Consider the following 14857-nt stretch of genomic DNA (forward strand, 5'->3'; position numbering starts at 1 on the left):
ATGAATATAAAAAATGTGTGGATAATTGCCTTTTATTATTTTCAACTAGCATAACAAATGAAAGATAGATATTTATTAAGATGACAAAAATAAAAGAAATGAAGATATAAAACATAATATAACGAGAAAAAAAAGAGAAATTGAAAAAATAAATGAATATAAAAAATATGTGGATAATTGCCTTTTATTATTTTCAACTAGCATAACAAATGAAAGATAGATATTTTTTAAGATGACAAAAATAAAAGACATGAAGACATAAAACATAATATAACAAGAAAAAAAAGAGAAATTGAAAAAATAAATGAATATAAAAAATGTGTGGATAATTGCCTTTTATTATTTTCAACTAGCATAAGAAATGAAAGATAGATATTTATTAAGATGAAAAAAATAAAAGAAATGAAGATATAAAACATAATATAACGAAAAAAAAAGAGAAATTGAAAAAAAAATGAATATAAAAAATGTGTGGATAATTGCCTTTTATTATTTTCAACTAGCATAAGAAATGAAAGATAGATATTTATTAAGATGACAAAAATAAAAGAAATGAAGATATACAACATAATATAACGAAAAAAAAGAGGAATTGAAAAAATAAATGAATATAAAAAATATGTGGATAATTGCCTTTTATTATTTTCAACTAGCATAAGAAATGAAAGATAGATATTTATTAAGATGACAAAAATAAAAGACATGAAGATATAAAACATAATATAACGAAAAAAAAGAGAAATTAAAAAAATTAATGAATATAAAAAATGTGTGGATAATTGCCTTTTATTATTTTCAACTAGCATAACAAATGAAAGATATATATTTATTAAGATGACAAAAATAAAAGAAATGAAGATATACAACATAATATAACGGAAAAAAAAGAGAAATTGAAAAAATAAATGAATATAAAAAATATGTGGATAATTGCCTTTTATTATTTTCAACTAGCATAACAAATGAAAGATAGATATTTATTAAGATGACAAAAATAAAAGAAATGAAGATATACAACATAATATAACGGAAAAAAAAGAGGAATTGAAAAAATAAATGAATATAAAAAATATGTGGATGTCATGTCATCATCTGGTGTTAGAAAAGTGTTGGGGTTGATCCGAACCCACCCTAAAGGGGATACATGGGAAGTTTACTTAAAAAAATAGCCTCAGCTCCTCTTAAATGTTCCCTGTTCATGTCATGTCAATATAGCAGCTTATGCTGCTATATTGACATGTTGAGCTGCTGCATCGCCTCTGAGCTGGTGAAAGTAAAATATTTAGATATGGTTAGTAGAAGGTTGTGGACATAAACCGATAAGTGTCAGAATAATTGTATCTAAGTTATCACAAAACTTAGATACAAAGCGGAGAGGAAACAGAACCTGACTCCCCTCCAGGCACCTTTTCTTTGAATTTTTTTGTAACCAAAGGCGACAGCTGTTTACGACCCCCTCCCTTTAGAAACAGCTGTTGCCATGTAATCAGGGAAAGTCCAAATAAAAGAGGAGGCGTACAATCTTTAGTCAGAGCATGGGACGACACTGTTCAAGGGTACAGTGTCTACGCGTTTCTCCTCAATTGAGCTAAATTGAATCCTGTCTCTGTTTAATTCCTTGCTTCTTGTCTTGTTTAATAGATGTCATCAGTGTTTGAACCTGACAATCTGGATTGAAAGAATTTCTTATTTTTGAAAAAGAATGGCTCAGCGGTTAGTCTTTTAGAGGTGCTCAAAAAACTTGATTCACATACAAAATGTGATTTATTCCGATTAAAAATGGATTAATAAATTTTGAGAATCGACTAAAAAAAATAATACAAATTTTAGGTTGTTTTTGACACTTTTGTTTTAATAATGAATTATTGACATTAGGGTGCAGTGTCTACACGTTTCTCCTCAATTGAGCTAAATTGAATCCTGTCTCTGTTTAATTACTTGCTTCTTGTCTTGTTTAATAGATGTCATCAGTGTTTGAACCTGACATCTTCCCGTTCGAACGTTAAGTATCTTGTCTTTGCAGTCTATTCAATTGGAATATAAGTTGAAAAAGATTTGCAAATCATTGTATTCTGTTTTTGTTGACCATTTACACAACGTGACAACTTCACTGTTAGAATAATTGTTTGTAAGTTGTCACAAAAAAACTTTGTGTTGAAATGAGTTCCAGGCAAAAGGACAGGGGCTGTCTTTGAAACCTAGCAAGAAGAAGGCCCGTAAAAACTCCACCGTGTAAGGGGGAGAGCCACATGAAGGGTTTTCTGTTTTCTCTCATGTATGGTAATCAACAGAAGGACGTCGTTCTGGCCCAAGGACTTCAAAGCGGAGAGATGACAGGATCTGCCCAATTTCCAGACGAACTCTTTTTGAACTATTTTATGGACCTCTTTTTGAACTATTTTACGGACTCTTTTTGAACGTACCTTTTTCTGTGAGTTGTTTACGACCTTTTCTGTGAACTTTTTGCGACCTTTGTCCTTTGGAAACAGCCGTGGCCATGTGGTCGGGGAGGGTGCGAAATAAAAGAAGGAGGTATACAATCTTTTGGTAGAGCGTGCTGGAGATTGTAGAAGGATACAATGTCCGGGCGACTCTCCTCAATGTATTGAGTCCAAATTGAATTCTGTCTCTGTTTAATTCTTTGCCTCTTATCTTGTTTAATAGACGTCATCAGTGTTTGAACCTGACATTCACTGGTTTCGGGTTTCGTATTAAAAGAGAACATTTGTTTTCTTGTCTTATATAAATAAATAAAAAAGTGCAGTTCCCCTTTATTTCACGGATATTTTGAAAACATCAGAAACATCTGCGCGGCATGAAGTGTTCAGTGGGCGGGGTCTCCCCTGCGGGGATGCTAAGTAACAGTTTTCAGGGTTCTGTCGAAGCACTTCTTTGGACAATCAACAACGGGGTTGCACAACTCCACTTTATGGACACATAAAAGGAGACAAACTGTGCTCGCGGGAAATTGACCGCCACTATGAATTTACCAAATCACTTGTGCATTTCATCAGTGTTTGTAGATTTACTGGGAGCTCTCGCAGTTTTACGGCGTGAAAGCCATTGGCGGGGGGGGGGGGGGACTCCGGCTCCCTCTCCCGCCCCCTGCTGGCCTGCACTCACACTGTCGCACGCAAGTGCATTCCACCCGGGGGACGTCCATGCCAGACCGAATATAAAAGAAAATACTGTGTTGTTTTGACAGTTAAGTTAGAAAAGGGGTCTCAACGGTACGATACCGTTATGGTTCCTGGCTCGCATGCGGCGTGTTTTAGTGGTCTTGTACACCCTGCCAATAAATACATTTTGACACTTGTTGTTTGTACGTGAGACGTAAATAAATAAAGGATTCCTGTTGGTAAATGCTTGTCAAGTGCACTGGGTTGTCGACTTACAATCGGATCTGCACTAATAATGAGTGGTGTCCCGATATCAAATATCGGCCCTATATCAGCAAAAACAAGTATCGAAATGTAAAATGTGCGATGTCATGTGCGATACAAGCGGCCGTGGACTTGTGCAAAGCTGGACAGCGAGTCCAATAAGCACACAACCGTCAGGCATTTACAAAAGGCAAACATGCTAGGCCACAGGCCGCTAGGAAGATGGTCGCTACACAACAGCTAAGCACACAATAGCACACAAGCTAGCCATACGTAGTAATAAGATCACTTTGATAAAGTAATCTATTAAGGTAATCAACTCCAGTTACTTTCCCTCAAAAAGTAATTACATCACTAAGAGAAATATTACATAATGGATGTAAGTATTAGGGGTGTCAATTAAAAAAAAATTAACAAATCAAGATACTTAATCGATTGAAAAAAATCTAAAATAAAAAAACAACCTAAATTGTTTTAAAATAAATAAATAAATATATATGGGTTAATGTATATATATATATGTATATATATATATATATATATATATATATATATATATATATATATATATATATATATATATATATATATATATATATATATATATATATATATATATATGTGTCCAGGGTGTACCCCGTCTTCTGCCCGAATGCAGCTGAGATAGGCTCCAGCACCCCCCGCGACCCCAAAAAGGGACAAGCGGTAGAAAATGGATGGATGGATATATATATATATATATATATATATATATATATATATTATATATATATATATATATATATATATATATATATATATATATATGTAAATGTATATATATATATTTATATATATATTTTAGGGCTGCCACTAACAACTAATTTGATAATCGATTAATCTGTCGATTATTACTTCGATTAATCGAGAGACAAACTACATTTCTATCCTTTCCAGTATTTTATTGAAAAAAAAACCCCAGCATACTGGCACCATACTTATTTTGATTATTGTTTCTCAGCTGTTTGTAAATGTTGCAGTTTATAAATAAAGGTTTATAAAAAAGAAAGAAAGAAAAAAAGTAGCCGCTGCGCATGCGCATAGCATAGATCCAACGAATCGATGACTAAATTAATCGGCAGCTATTTTTATATTCGATTTTAATCGATTAGTTGTTGCAGCCCTAATATATATACATATATGTAAGTCTGTGGAACGCCCTCCCTGACCACCTGAGGGCACCACAGACTGTGGATGCTTTTAAAAAAGGCTTAAAAAACATTATTTTTAAAAAAGCCTTTTTTTTAAATTTTTTTAGATACATGCATACTAGTTTTAGCTATTTGGCTGTTTTAGTTTTTCTTTGTATTTATTTTTTATTATCTTTATATTTATTTTTTTTAATACACTGTAGCACTTTGAGGTTGTTTACTCAATGTAAAGTGCTTTTTTACAAATAAAATCTATTATTTATTTATTATTATTATTATTATCAGTTCCAACATGAAATATCTTGCCTCTGCAGTCTATTCAATCGAATATAAGTTCCGAAAAGGATTTGCAAATCATTGTGTTCTCTTTTTATTTACCATTTACACAACGTGACGACTTCACTGCTTTCGGGGTTTTTGCACTAACACACACATAGACGTACCGTTGAGTACTGGCATGGTATGGGTTCCGAGGTAGCGTATAAAATGTCATGAAATATTATGCAAATGAACAAAAAAAATGAGGTGATTGGTTCCACGATGCGTGACGTCATGTATTCACGAGCACATGAAGAACAACACGCGTCTGCAACGGCAGCCTCAAAACAAAACCAAATCAAATAACATTGTGATCCCACCTCGACGGCAGCCTCTAAGTCCTACCCCTAGATCTTGACCCCCTCGGAGCCGTACACGTTGTACCCCTCCCTATAAGTGGCTAGGTTCTGCGTGCTGGGGGAGGGGCTGGGGCAGTGGGGGGGGCTAAGGTCCACCTTCATGCGCTTGGCCTCCGCCCGCGACTTGTAGCAGAACTCCACCAGCGCCACCAGCATGGCCAGGCCCAGGCCGCCCACCAGGATGTAGAAGACCCCGGCCACGTTGGACAGGCTCAGGGCCTGGGACGACTTGTCCTGTGGACAGCGGGGGAGGGGGGGAAGCGTGTGTGTGTGGGGGGGGGGGGTCATGGAGGATGTTGTCGATGGTCGTGAAAAAAGAGCGAAGGAAGACAGAACGAAGAGGGAGAGAGAGAGCGGAGAGATGGAGAGAAGGTTGAAAAGGGGGCGGGACAAAGACAACAACATCAATGGGTTAGACACCTTGAATTGTCATCAATACACTGTCAATCAAAAAGGTGATGTCATAGTTTACGTGTACTACTACACACTGTACACATCTGTACGCTCAAATGGATGGAGCAAGCTGTCATCCTAGCGTTACCAACTGGGGTGTCCCGATACTACTTTTTTTTTTTTTACCGCTGATACCGTACTGATATCGGAGCTCCGAGTCGTGGCCGACGCCGATATTAATCCGATCCGACCGTTTGCATGGCACATCATATCACACACAGGTAAACACTGCTTGTATCGCACATGATATCACTCACAAGTAAACACACTGCAGGACCGTTTGCATGGCACATAATATCACACACAGGTAAACACTGCTTGTATCGCACCTGATATCACTCACAAGTAAACACGCTGCAGGACCGCTTGTATCGCACATAATATCACACACGGGTAAACACTGCTTGTATCGCACATGATATCACTCACAAGTAAACACGCTGCAGGACCGTTTGTATCGCACATGATATCACACACAGGTAAACACGTAGCAGGACCGTTTGTGTCGCACATGATATCACACACAGGTAAAAACGCCGCATGACTGCTTGTATCGCACATGCTATCACACACAAGTAAACACGCTGCAGGGCCGCTTGTATCGCACATAATATCACACACAGGTAAACACTGCTTGTATCGCACTTGATATCACTCACAAGTAAACACGCTGCAGGACCGCTAGTATCGCACATTATATCACACATTATATCACACACAGGTAAACACTGCTTGTATCGCACATGCTATCACACACAAGTAAACACGCTGCAGGACCGCTTGTATCGCACATGATATCACACACAAGTAAACACGCCGCAGGACTGCTTGTATTGCACATAATATCACACACAGGTAAACACTGCTTGTATCGCACATGATATCACTCACAAGTAAACACGCTGCAGGACCGTTTGTATCGCACATGATATCACACACAGGTAAACACGTAGCAGGACCGTTTGTGTCGCACATGATATCACACACAGGTAAAAACGCCGCATGACTGCTTGTATCGCACATGCTATCACTCACAAGTAAACACGCTGCAGGACCGCTAGTATCGCACATTATATCACACACAGGTAAACACTGCTTGTATCGCACATGCTATCACACACAAGTAAACACGCTGCAGGACCGCTTGTATCGCACATGATATCACACACAAGTAAACACGCCGCAGGACTGCTTGTATCGCACATGACATCACACACACAGGTAAACATGCAGCAGGACTGCTTGTATCGAACACGATATCACACACAAGTAAACACACGCCGCAGGACTGCTTGTATCGCACATGATATCACACACAAGTAAACACGCTGCAGGGCCGCTTGTATCGCACATAATATCACACACAGGTAAACACTGCTTGTATCGCACTTGATATCACTCACAAGTAAACACGCTGCAGGACCGCTTGTATCGCACACTATATCACACACAGGTAAACACTGCTTGTATCGCACATGCTATCACACACAAGTAAACACGCCGCAGGACCGCTTGAATCGCACATGATATCACACACAAGTACACACGCCGCAGGACCGCTTGTATCGCACATGATAACACACACACAGGTAAACACGCAGCAGGACTGCTTGTATCGCACATGATATCACACACACAGGTAAACATGCAGCAGGACTGCTTGTATCGAACACGATATCACACACAAGTAAACACGCCGCAGGACTGCTTGTATCGCACATGATATCACACACAAGTAAACACGCTAAAGGACCTCTTGTATCGCACATTATATCACTCACAAGTAAACACGCCGCAGGACCGTTTGTGTTGCATATGATATCACACAGGTAAAAACGCAGCATTACTGCTTGTATCGCACATTATATCACACATTATATCACACACAGGTAAACACTGCTTGTATCGCACATGCTATCACACACAAGTAAACACGCTGCAGGACCGCTTGTATCGCACATGATATCACACACAAGGAAACACGCTGCAGGACCGCTTGTATCGCACATGATATCACACACAAGTAAACACGCCGCAGGACTGCTTGTATCGCACATGACATCACACACACAGGTAAACCTGCAGCAGGACTGCTTGTATCGAACACGATATCACACACAACACACGCCGCAGGACTGCTTGTATCGCACATGATATCACACACAAGTAAACACGCCGCAGGACCACTTGTATTGCACACGATATCACACACAATTAAACACGCCGCAGGACCACTTGTATCGCACATGATATCACACACAGATAAAAACGCCGCATGACCGCTTGTATCGCACATGCTATCACACACAAGTAAACACGCTACAGGACCTCTTGTATCGCACATAATATCACACACAAGTAAACACGCCACAGGACCGTTTGTGTCGCATATGATATCTCACACAGATAAAAACGCTGCATGACTGCTTGTATCGCACATGCTATCACACACAAGTAAACACGCTACAGGACCTCTTGTATCGCACATAATATCACACACAAGCAAACACGCTTCAGGACCACTTGGATCGCACATTATATCACTCACAAGTAAACACGCCGCAGGACCGTTTGTGTTGCATATGATATCACACAGGTAAAAACGCCGCATTACTGCTTGTATCGCACATGATATCACACACACAGTTAAACACGCAGCAGGACTGCTATTATTGAACGTAATATCACACACAGGTAAACACGCAGCAGGACTGCTTGTATCGAAACGATATCACACACAAGTAAACACGCCGCAGGACCGTTTGTGTCGCATATGATATCACACACAGGTGAAAACGCTGCGTGACTGCTTGTATCGCACATGCTATCACACACAAGTAAACACGCTGCAGGACCGCTTGTATCACACATAATATCACACACAGGTAAACATGCCGCACGACTGCTTGTATCGCACATGCTATCACACACAAGTAAACACGCTGCAGGACCGCTTGTATCGCACATAATATCACACACAGGTAAACATGCCGCATGACTGCTTGTATCGCACATGCTATCACACACAAGTAAACACGCTGCAGGACCGCTTGTATCGCACATAATATCACACACAAGTAAACAACGAAAGACTGCTTGTATCGCACATTTTCCACGCAAGCCGATACCTGTTTTGTTTTTTACCTGATATCAGACCGATATCAGATGGTAATATGGTATCGGGACACCCTAGTTATCCAGTCAGAACATCCAAAGCAGCTTGCATGTGTTTATGTCATTATTGTGAGAAAACAATGCTCATGCCATTCTAACAACCAGCAGCATTTCCTCCCAGCAAGCCAGCTCTTTAGGCCACTGTGAAAGTAAGCAAGTGTTAACTTCTATGCCAGTGACTTATCACTAGTGGATGTTCTATGCCAGTGACTTATCACTAGTGGATGTTCTATGCCAGTGACTTATCACTAGTGGATGTTCTATGCCAGTGACTTATCACTAGTGGATGTTCTATGCCAGTGACTTATCGCTAGTGGATGTTCTATGCCAGTGAGTTATCACTAGTGGATGTTCTATGCCAGTGACTTATCACTAGTGGATGTTCTATGCCAGTGAGTTATCACTAGTGGATGTTCTATGCCAGCGACTTATCACTAGTGGATGTTGTATGCCACTGACTTATCACTAGTGGATGTTCTATGCCAGTGACTTATCACTAGTGGATGTTCTATGCCAGTGAGTTATCACTAGTGGATGTTCTATGCCAGTGACTTATCACTAGTGGATGTTCTATGCCAGTGAGTTATCACTAGTGGATGTTTGTATGCCAGTGAGTTATCACTAGTGGATGTTCTATGCCAGTGAGTTATCACTAGTGGATGTTCTATGCCAGTGACTTATCACTAGTGGATGTTCTATGCCAGTGACTTATCACTAGTGGATGTTCTATGCCAGTGAGTTATCACTAGTGGATGTTCTATGCCAGTGAGTTATCACTAGTGGATGTTCTATGCCAGTGACTTATCACTAGTGGATGTTCTATGCCAGTGAGTTATCACTAGTGGATGTTTGTATGCCAGTGAGTTATCACTAGTGGATGTTCTATGCCAGTGAGTTATCACTAGTGGATGTACTATGCCAGTGAGTTATCACTAGTGGATGTTCTATGCCAGTGAGTTATCACTAGTGGATGTTTGTATGCCAGTGAGTTATCACTAGTGGATGTTCTATAGCAGTGAGTTATCACTAGTGGATGTTCTATGCCAGTGAGTTATCACTAGTGGATGTTTGTATGCCAGTGAGTTATCACTAGTGGATGTTCTATGCCAGTGAGTTATCACTAGTGGATGTTCTATGCCAGTGACTTATCACTAGTGGATGTTCTATGCCAGTGAATTATCACTAGTGGATGTTCTATGCCAGTGAGTTATCACTAGTGGATGTTCTATGCCAGTGAATTATCACTAGTGGATGTTTTATGCCAGTGACTTATCACTAGTGGATGTTCTATGCCAGTGACTTATCACTAGTGGATGTTGTATGCCAGTGACTTATCACTAGTGGATGTTGTATGTCAGTGACTTATCACTAGTGGATGTTGTATGCCAGTGACTTATCACTAGTGGATGTTCTATGCCAGTGAATTATCACTAGTGGATGTTTTATGCCAGTGAGTTATCACTAGTGGATGTTTGTATGCCAGTGAGTTATCACTAGTGGATGTTTGTATGCCAGTGAGTTATCACTAGTGGATGTTGTATGCCAGTGAGTTATCACTAGTGGATGTTGTATGCCAGTGAGTTATCACTAGTGGATGTCGTATGCCAGTGAGTTATCACTAGTGGATGTTTGTATGCCAGTGAGTTATCACTAGTGGATGTTCTATACCAGTGAGTTATCACTAGTGGATGTTGTATGCCAGTGAGTTATCACTAGTGGATGTTGTATGCCAGTGAGTTATCACTAGTGGATGTTGTATGCCAGTGAGTTATCACTAGTGGATGCTCTATGCCAGTGAGTTATCACTAGTGGATGTGCTATGCCAGTGAGTTATCACTAGTGGATGTTGTATGCCAGTGAGTTATCACTAGTGGATGTTCTATGCCACTGACTTATCACTAGTGGATGTTGTATGCCAGTGAGTTATCACTAGTGGATGTTCTATGCCAGTGAGTTATCACTAGAGGATGTTCTATGTCAGTGAGTTATCACTAGTGGATGTTCTATGCCAGTGAGTTATCACTAGTGGATGTTGTATGCCAGTGAGTTATCACTAGTGGATGTCGTATGCCAGTGAGTTATCACTAGTGGATGTTTGTATGCCAGTGAGTTATCACTAGTGGATGTTGTATGCCAGTGAGTTATCACTAGTGGATGTTTGTATGCCAGTGAGTTATCACTAGTGGATGTTGTATGCCAGTGAGTTATCACTAGTGGATGTCGTATGCCAGTGAGTTATCACTAGTGGATGTTTGTATGCCAGTGAGTTATCACTAGTGGATGTTCTATGCCAGTGAGTTATCACTAGTGGATGTTGTATGCCAGTGAGTTATCACTAGTGGATGTTCTATGCCAGTGAGTTATCACTAGTGGATGTTGTATGCCAGTGAGTTATCACTAGTGGATGTTCTATGCCAGTGAGTTATCACTAGTGGATGTTGTATGCCGGTGAGTTATCACTAGTAGATGTTCTATGCCAGTGAGTTATCACTAGTGGATGTTCTATGCCAGTGAGTTATCACTAGTGGATGTTGTATGCCAGTGAGTTATCACTAGTGGATGTTGTATGCCAGTGACTTATCACTAGTGGATGTTCTATGCCAGTGAGTTATCACTAGTGGATGTTGTATGCCAGTGAGTTATCACTAGTGGATGTTTGTATGCCAGTGAGTTATCACTAGTGGATGTTTGTATGCCAGTGAGTTATCACTAGTGGATGTTTGTATGCCAGTGAGTTATCACTAGTGGATGTTCTATGCCAGTGAGGTATCACTAGTGGATGTTGTATGCCAGTGAGTTATCACTAGTGGATGTTTGTATGCCAGTGAGTTATCACTAGTGGATGTTGTATGCCAGTGAGTTATCACTAGTGGATGTCGTATGCCACTGACTTATCACTAGTGGATGTTTGTATGCCAGTGAGTTATCACTAGTGGATGTTCTATGCCAGTGAGTTATCACTAGTGGATGTTGTATGCCAGTGAGTTATCACTAGTGGATGTTCTATGCCAGTGAGTTATCACTAGTGGATGTTGTATGCCAGTGAGTTATCACTAGTGGATGTTCTATGCCAGTGAGTTATCACTAGTGGATGTTGTATGCCGGTGAGTTATCACTAGTAGATGTTCTATGCCAGTGAGTTATCACTAGTGGATGTTCTATGCCAGTGAGTTATCACTAGTGGATGTTGTATGCCAGTGAGTTATCACTAGTGGATGTTTGTATGCCAGTGAGTTATCACTAGTGGATGTTTGTATGCCAGTGAGTTATCACTAGTGGATGTTTGTATGCCAGTGAGTTATCACTAGTGGATGTTCTATGCCAGTGAGTTATCACTAGTGGATGTTGTATGCCAGTGAGTTATCACTAGTGGATGTTTGTATGCCAGTGAGTTATCACTAGTGGATGTTGTATGCCAGTGAGTTATCACTAGTGGATGTCGTATGCCACTGACTTATCACTAGTGGATGTTTGTATGCCAGTGAGTTATCACTAGTGGATGTTCTATGCCAGTGAGTTATCACTAGTGGATGTTGTATGCCAGTGAGTTATCACTAGTGGATGTTCTATGCCAGTGAGTTATCACTAGTGGATGTTGTATGCCAGTGAGTTATCACTAGTGGATGTTCTATGCCAGTGAGTTATCACTAGTGGATGTTGTATGCCGGTGAGTTATCACTAGTAGATGTTCTATGCCAGTGAGTTATCACTAGTGGATGTTCTATGCCAGTGAGTTATCACTAGTGGATGTTGTATGCCAGTGAGTTATCACTAGTGGATGTTGTATGCCAGTGACTTATCACTAGTGGATGTTCTATGCCAGTGAGTTATCACTAGTGGATGTTGTATGCCAGTGAGTTATCACTAGTGGATGTTTGTATGCCAGTGAGTTATCACTAGTGGATGTTTGTATGCCAGTGAGTTATCACTAGTGGATGTTTGTATGCCAGTGAGTTATCACTAGTGGATGTTTGGACATGATAGCAACACAAGGACAATAATGAGCAGGTGTGGTCAGCATACATTTACAGTGGAACCTTCACATTCAAACATGTGATGATGTCATGATGATGTCATCTCTTCCAGAGGCTGCCACGTGTGGTTTAAGCAACATTTGGTCATTCTTAACAATGATGCATGTCCAGAAAAAAAGACTATATTAATAATACTACACTGTAACATTTTATTTTATGGCAATTGAGCTGCCAACAACTGAGTGAACATTGAAAAACAGTACCAATATTATTTTTACAGTAAAATTCTGCTGACTGAGCTGCCAGTTTTTTTTTTTTTGTTTTTTTTTACAGTGTCATGCTGTGACATATACACACACACACACACACATATATATATATATATATATATATATATATATATATATATATATATATATATATATATATATATATATATATATATATATATATATATATATATATATATATATATATATATATATATATATATATATATATATACATATTTTAACCAGGAAGTTTAGTGGTATTTCTTTTATATATATATATATATATATATATATATATATATATTACTAAAAATTTTAACCAGGAAATTTAGTGGTATCTCTTTTATATATATATATATATATATATATATATATATATATATATATATATATATATATATATATATATATATATATATATATATATATATATATATATATATATATATAAAAGAAATACCACTAAATTTCCTGGTTACATTTTTTAGTAATATATATATATATATATATGTATATATATGTATATATATGTATATATATATATATATATATATATATATATATATATATATATATATATATATATATATATATATATATATATATATATATATATATTTTTTTTATATATATGTGTACATATATATATATATATACGTATATATATATATATATATATATTTTTTTTTTATATATATGTGTACATATATATATATATATACGTATATATATATATATATACGTATATATATATATATATATATATATATATATATATATATATATATATATATATATATATATATATATATATATATATATATATATATATATATATATATATATATATATATATATATATATATATATCGGCAGAGGTGGGTAGTAACACGCTACATTTACTACGTTACATCTACTTGAGTAACTTTTGGGATAAATTGTACTTCTAAGAGTAGTTTTAATCCAACATACTTTTACATGAGTATATTAATAGAGAAGAAACTCTACTTTTACTGCGCTCCATTTATCTACATTCAGCTCGCTACTCGCTACTGAGTTTTATCGATCTGTTTTGGTTTGTCGGACAGACCTCCAAAGTAGGATCTATGCATGCCTGCGTTTCACCAATCACATGCAGTCACTGGTGACGTTTGACTCCGTTTCACCAATCAAACAGAGCCAGGCGGCAAACAACAAGCTTAAGCTTACATGAACTCAACATCAAATTTGAGGAAGCACATGGTAAGTAACGTTAGTAGACATTTTGGCTGTCACCGTAGGCTGATGTTAGCTTCCCTGCTATGAATCACTGTCAAATGTACATCGTTTGGGGACATTTATTAACGCACTGCAGCCTCATAGACACACACACACACACACACACACACACACACACACACACACACACACACACACACACACACACACACACACACACACACACACACACACACACACACACACACACACACACACACACACACACACACACACACACACACACACACACACACACACACACACACACACACACGCATGCATTGAAACACCAATCAGAAGTGCACAGTGTGTTTACCATGAATTGATTTACGTGGACCCTGACTTAAACAAGTTCAAAAACTTATTGGGGTGTTACCATTTAGTGGTCAATTGTACAGAATATGTACTGTACTGTGCAATCTACTAATAAAAGTCTCAATCAATCAATCAATGTTCCCAGGTGCAGCCCACACC

The 14857-nt window shown here is 38.2% G+C and overlaps 1 protein-coding gene and 1 long non-coding RNA gene across 3 annotated transcripts in view; one reads left to right on the plus strand and one right to left on the minus strand.

Moving 5' to 3' along the window:
• The window catches only part of LOC133663066 (uncharacterized), a 20275-nt gene extending 17509 nt beyond the window's left edge, over nucleotides 1-2766 (plus strand). Inside the window, exon 3 of the long non-coding RNA XR_009828225.1 lies at nucleotides 2292-2766. This is a non-coding gene — a long non-coding RNA (uncharacterized LOC133663066). The remainder of the gene's footprint in view (nucleotides 1-2291) is intronic.
• The window catches only part of gria4a (glutamate receptor, ionotropic, AMPA 4a), a 351871-nt gene that overhangs the window by 5195 nt on the left and 331819 nt on the right, over nucleotides 1-14857 (minus strand). For both annotated transcript variants that reach the window (XM_062067252.1, XM_062067253.1), the window contains exon 17: nucleotides 5347-5484. In XM_062067252.1, the coding sequence (XP_061923236.1) occupies nucleotides 5347-5484 (138 nt within the window). The remainder of the gene's footprint in view (nucleotides 1-5346; nucleotides 5485-14857) is intronic.

This window comes from Entelurus aequoreus, linkage group LG13 (assembly GCF_033978785.1).
Source record: "Entelurus aequoreus isolate RoL-2023_Sb linkage group LG13, RoL_Eaeq_v1.1, whole genome shotgun sequence".
NCBI lineage: Eukaryota > Metazoa > Chordata > Actinopteri > Syngnathiformes > Syngnathidae > Entelurus > Entelurus aequoreus.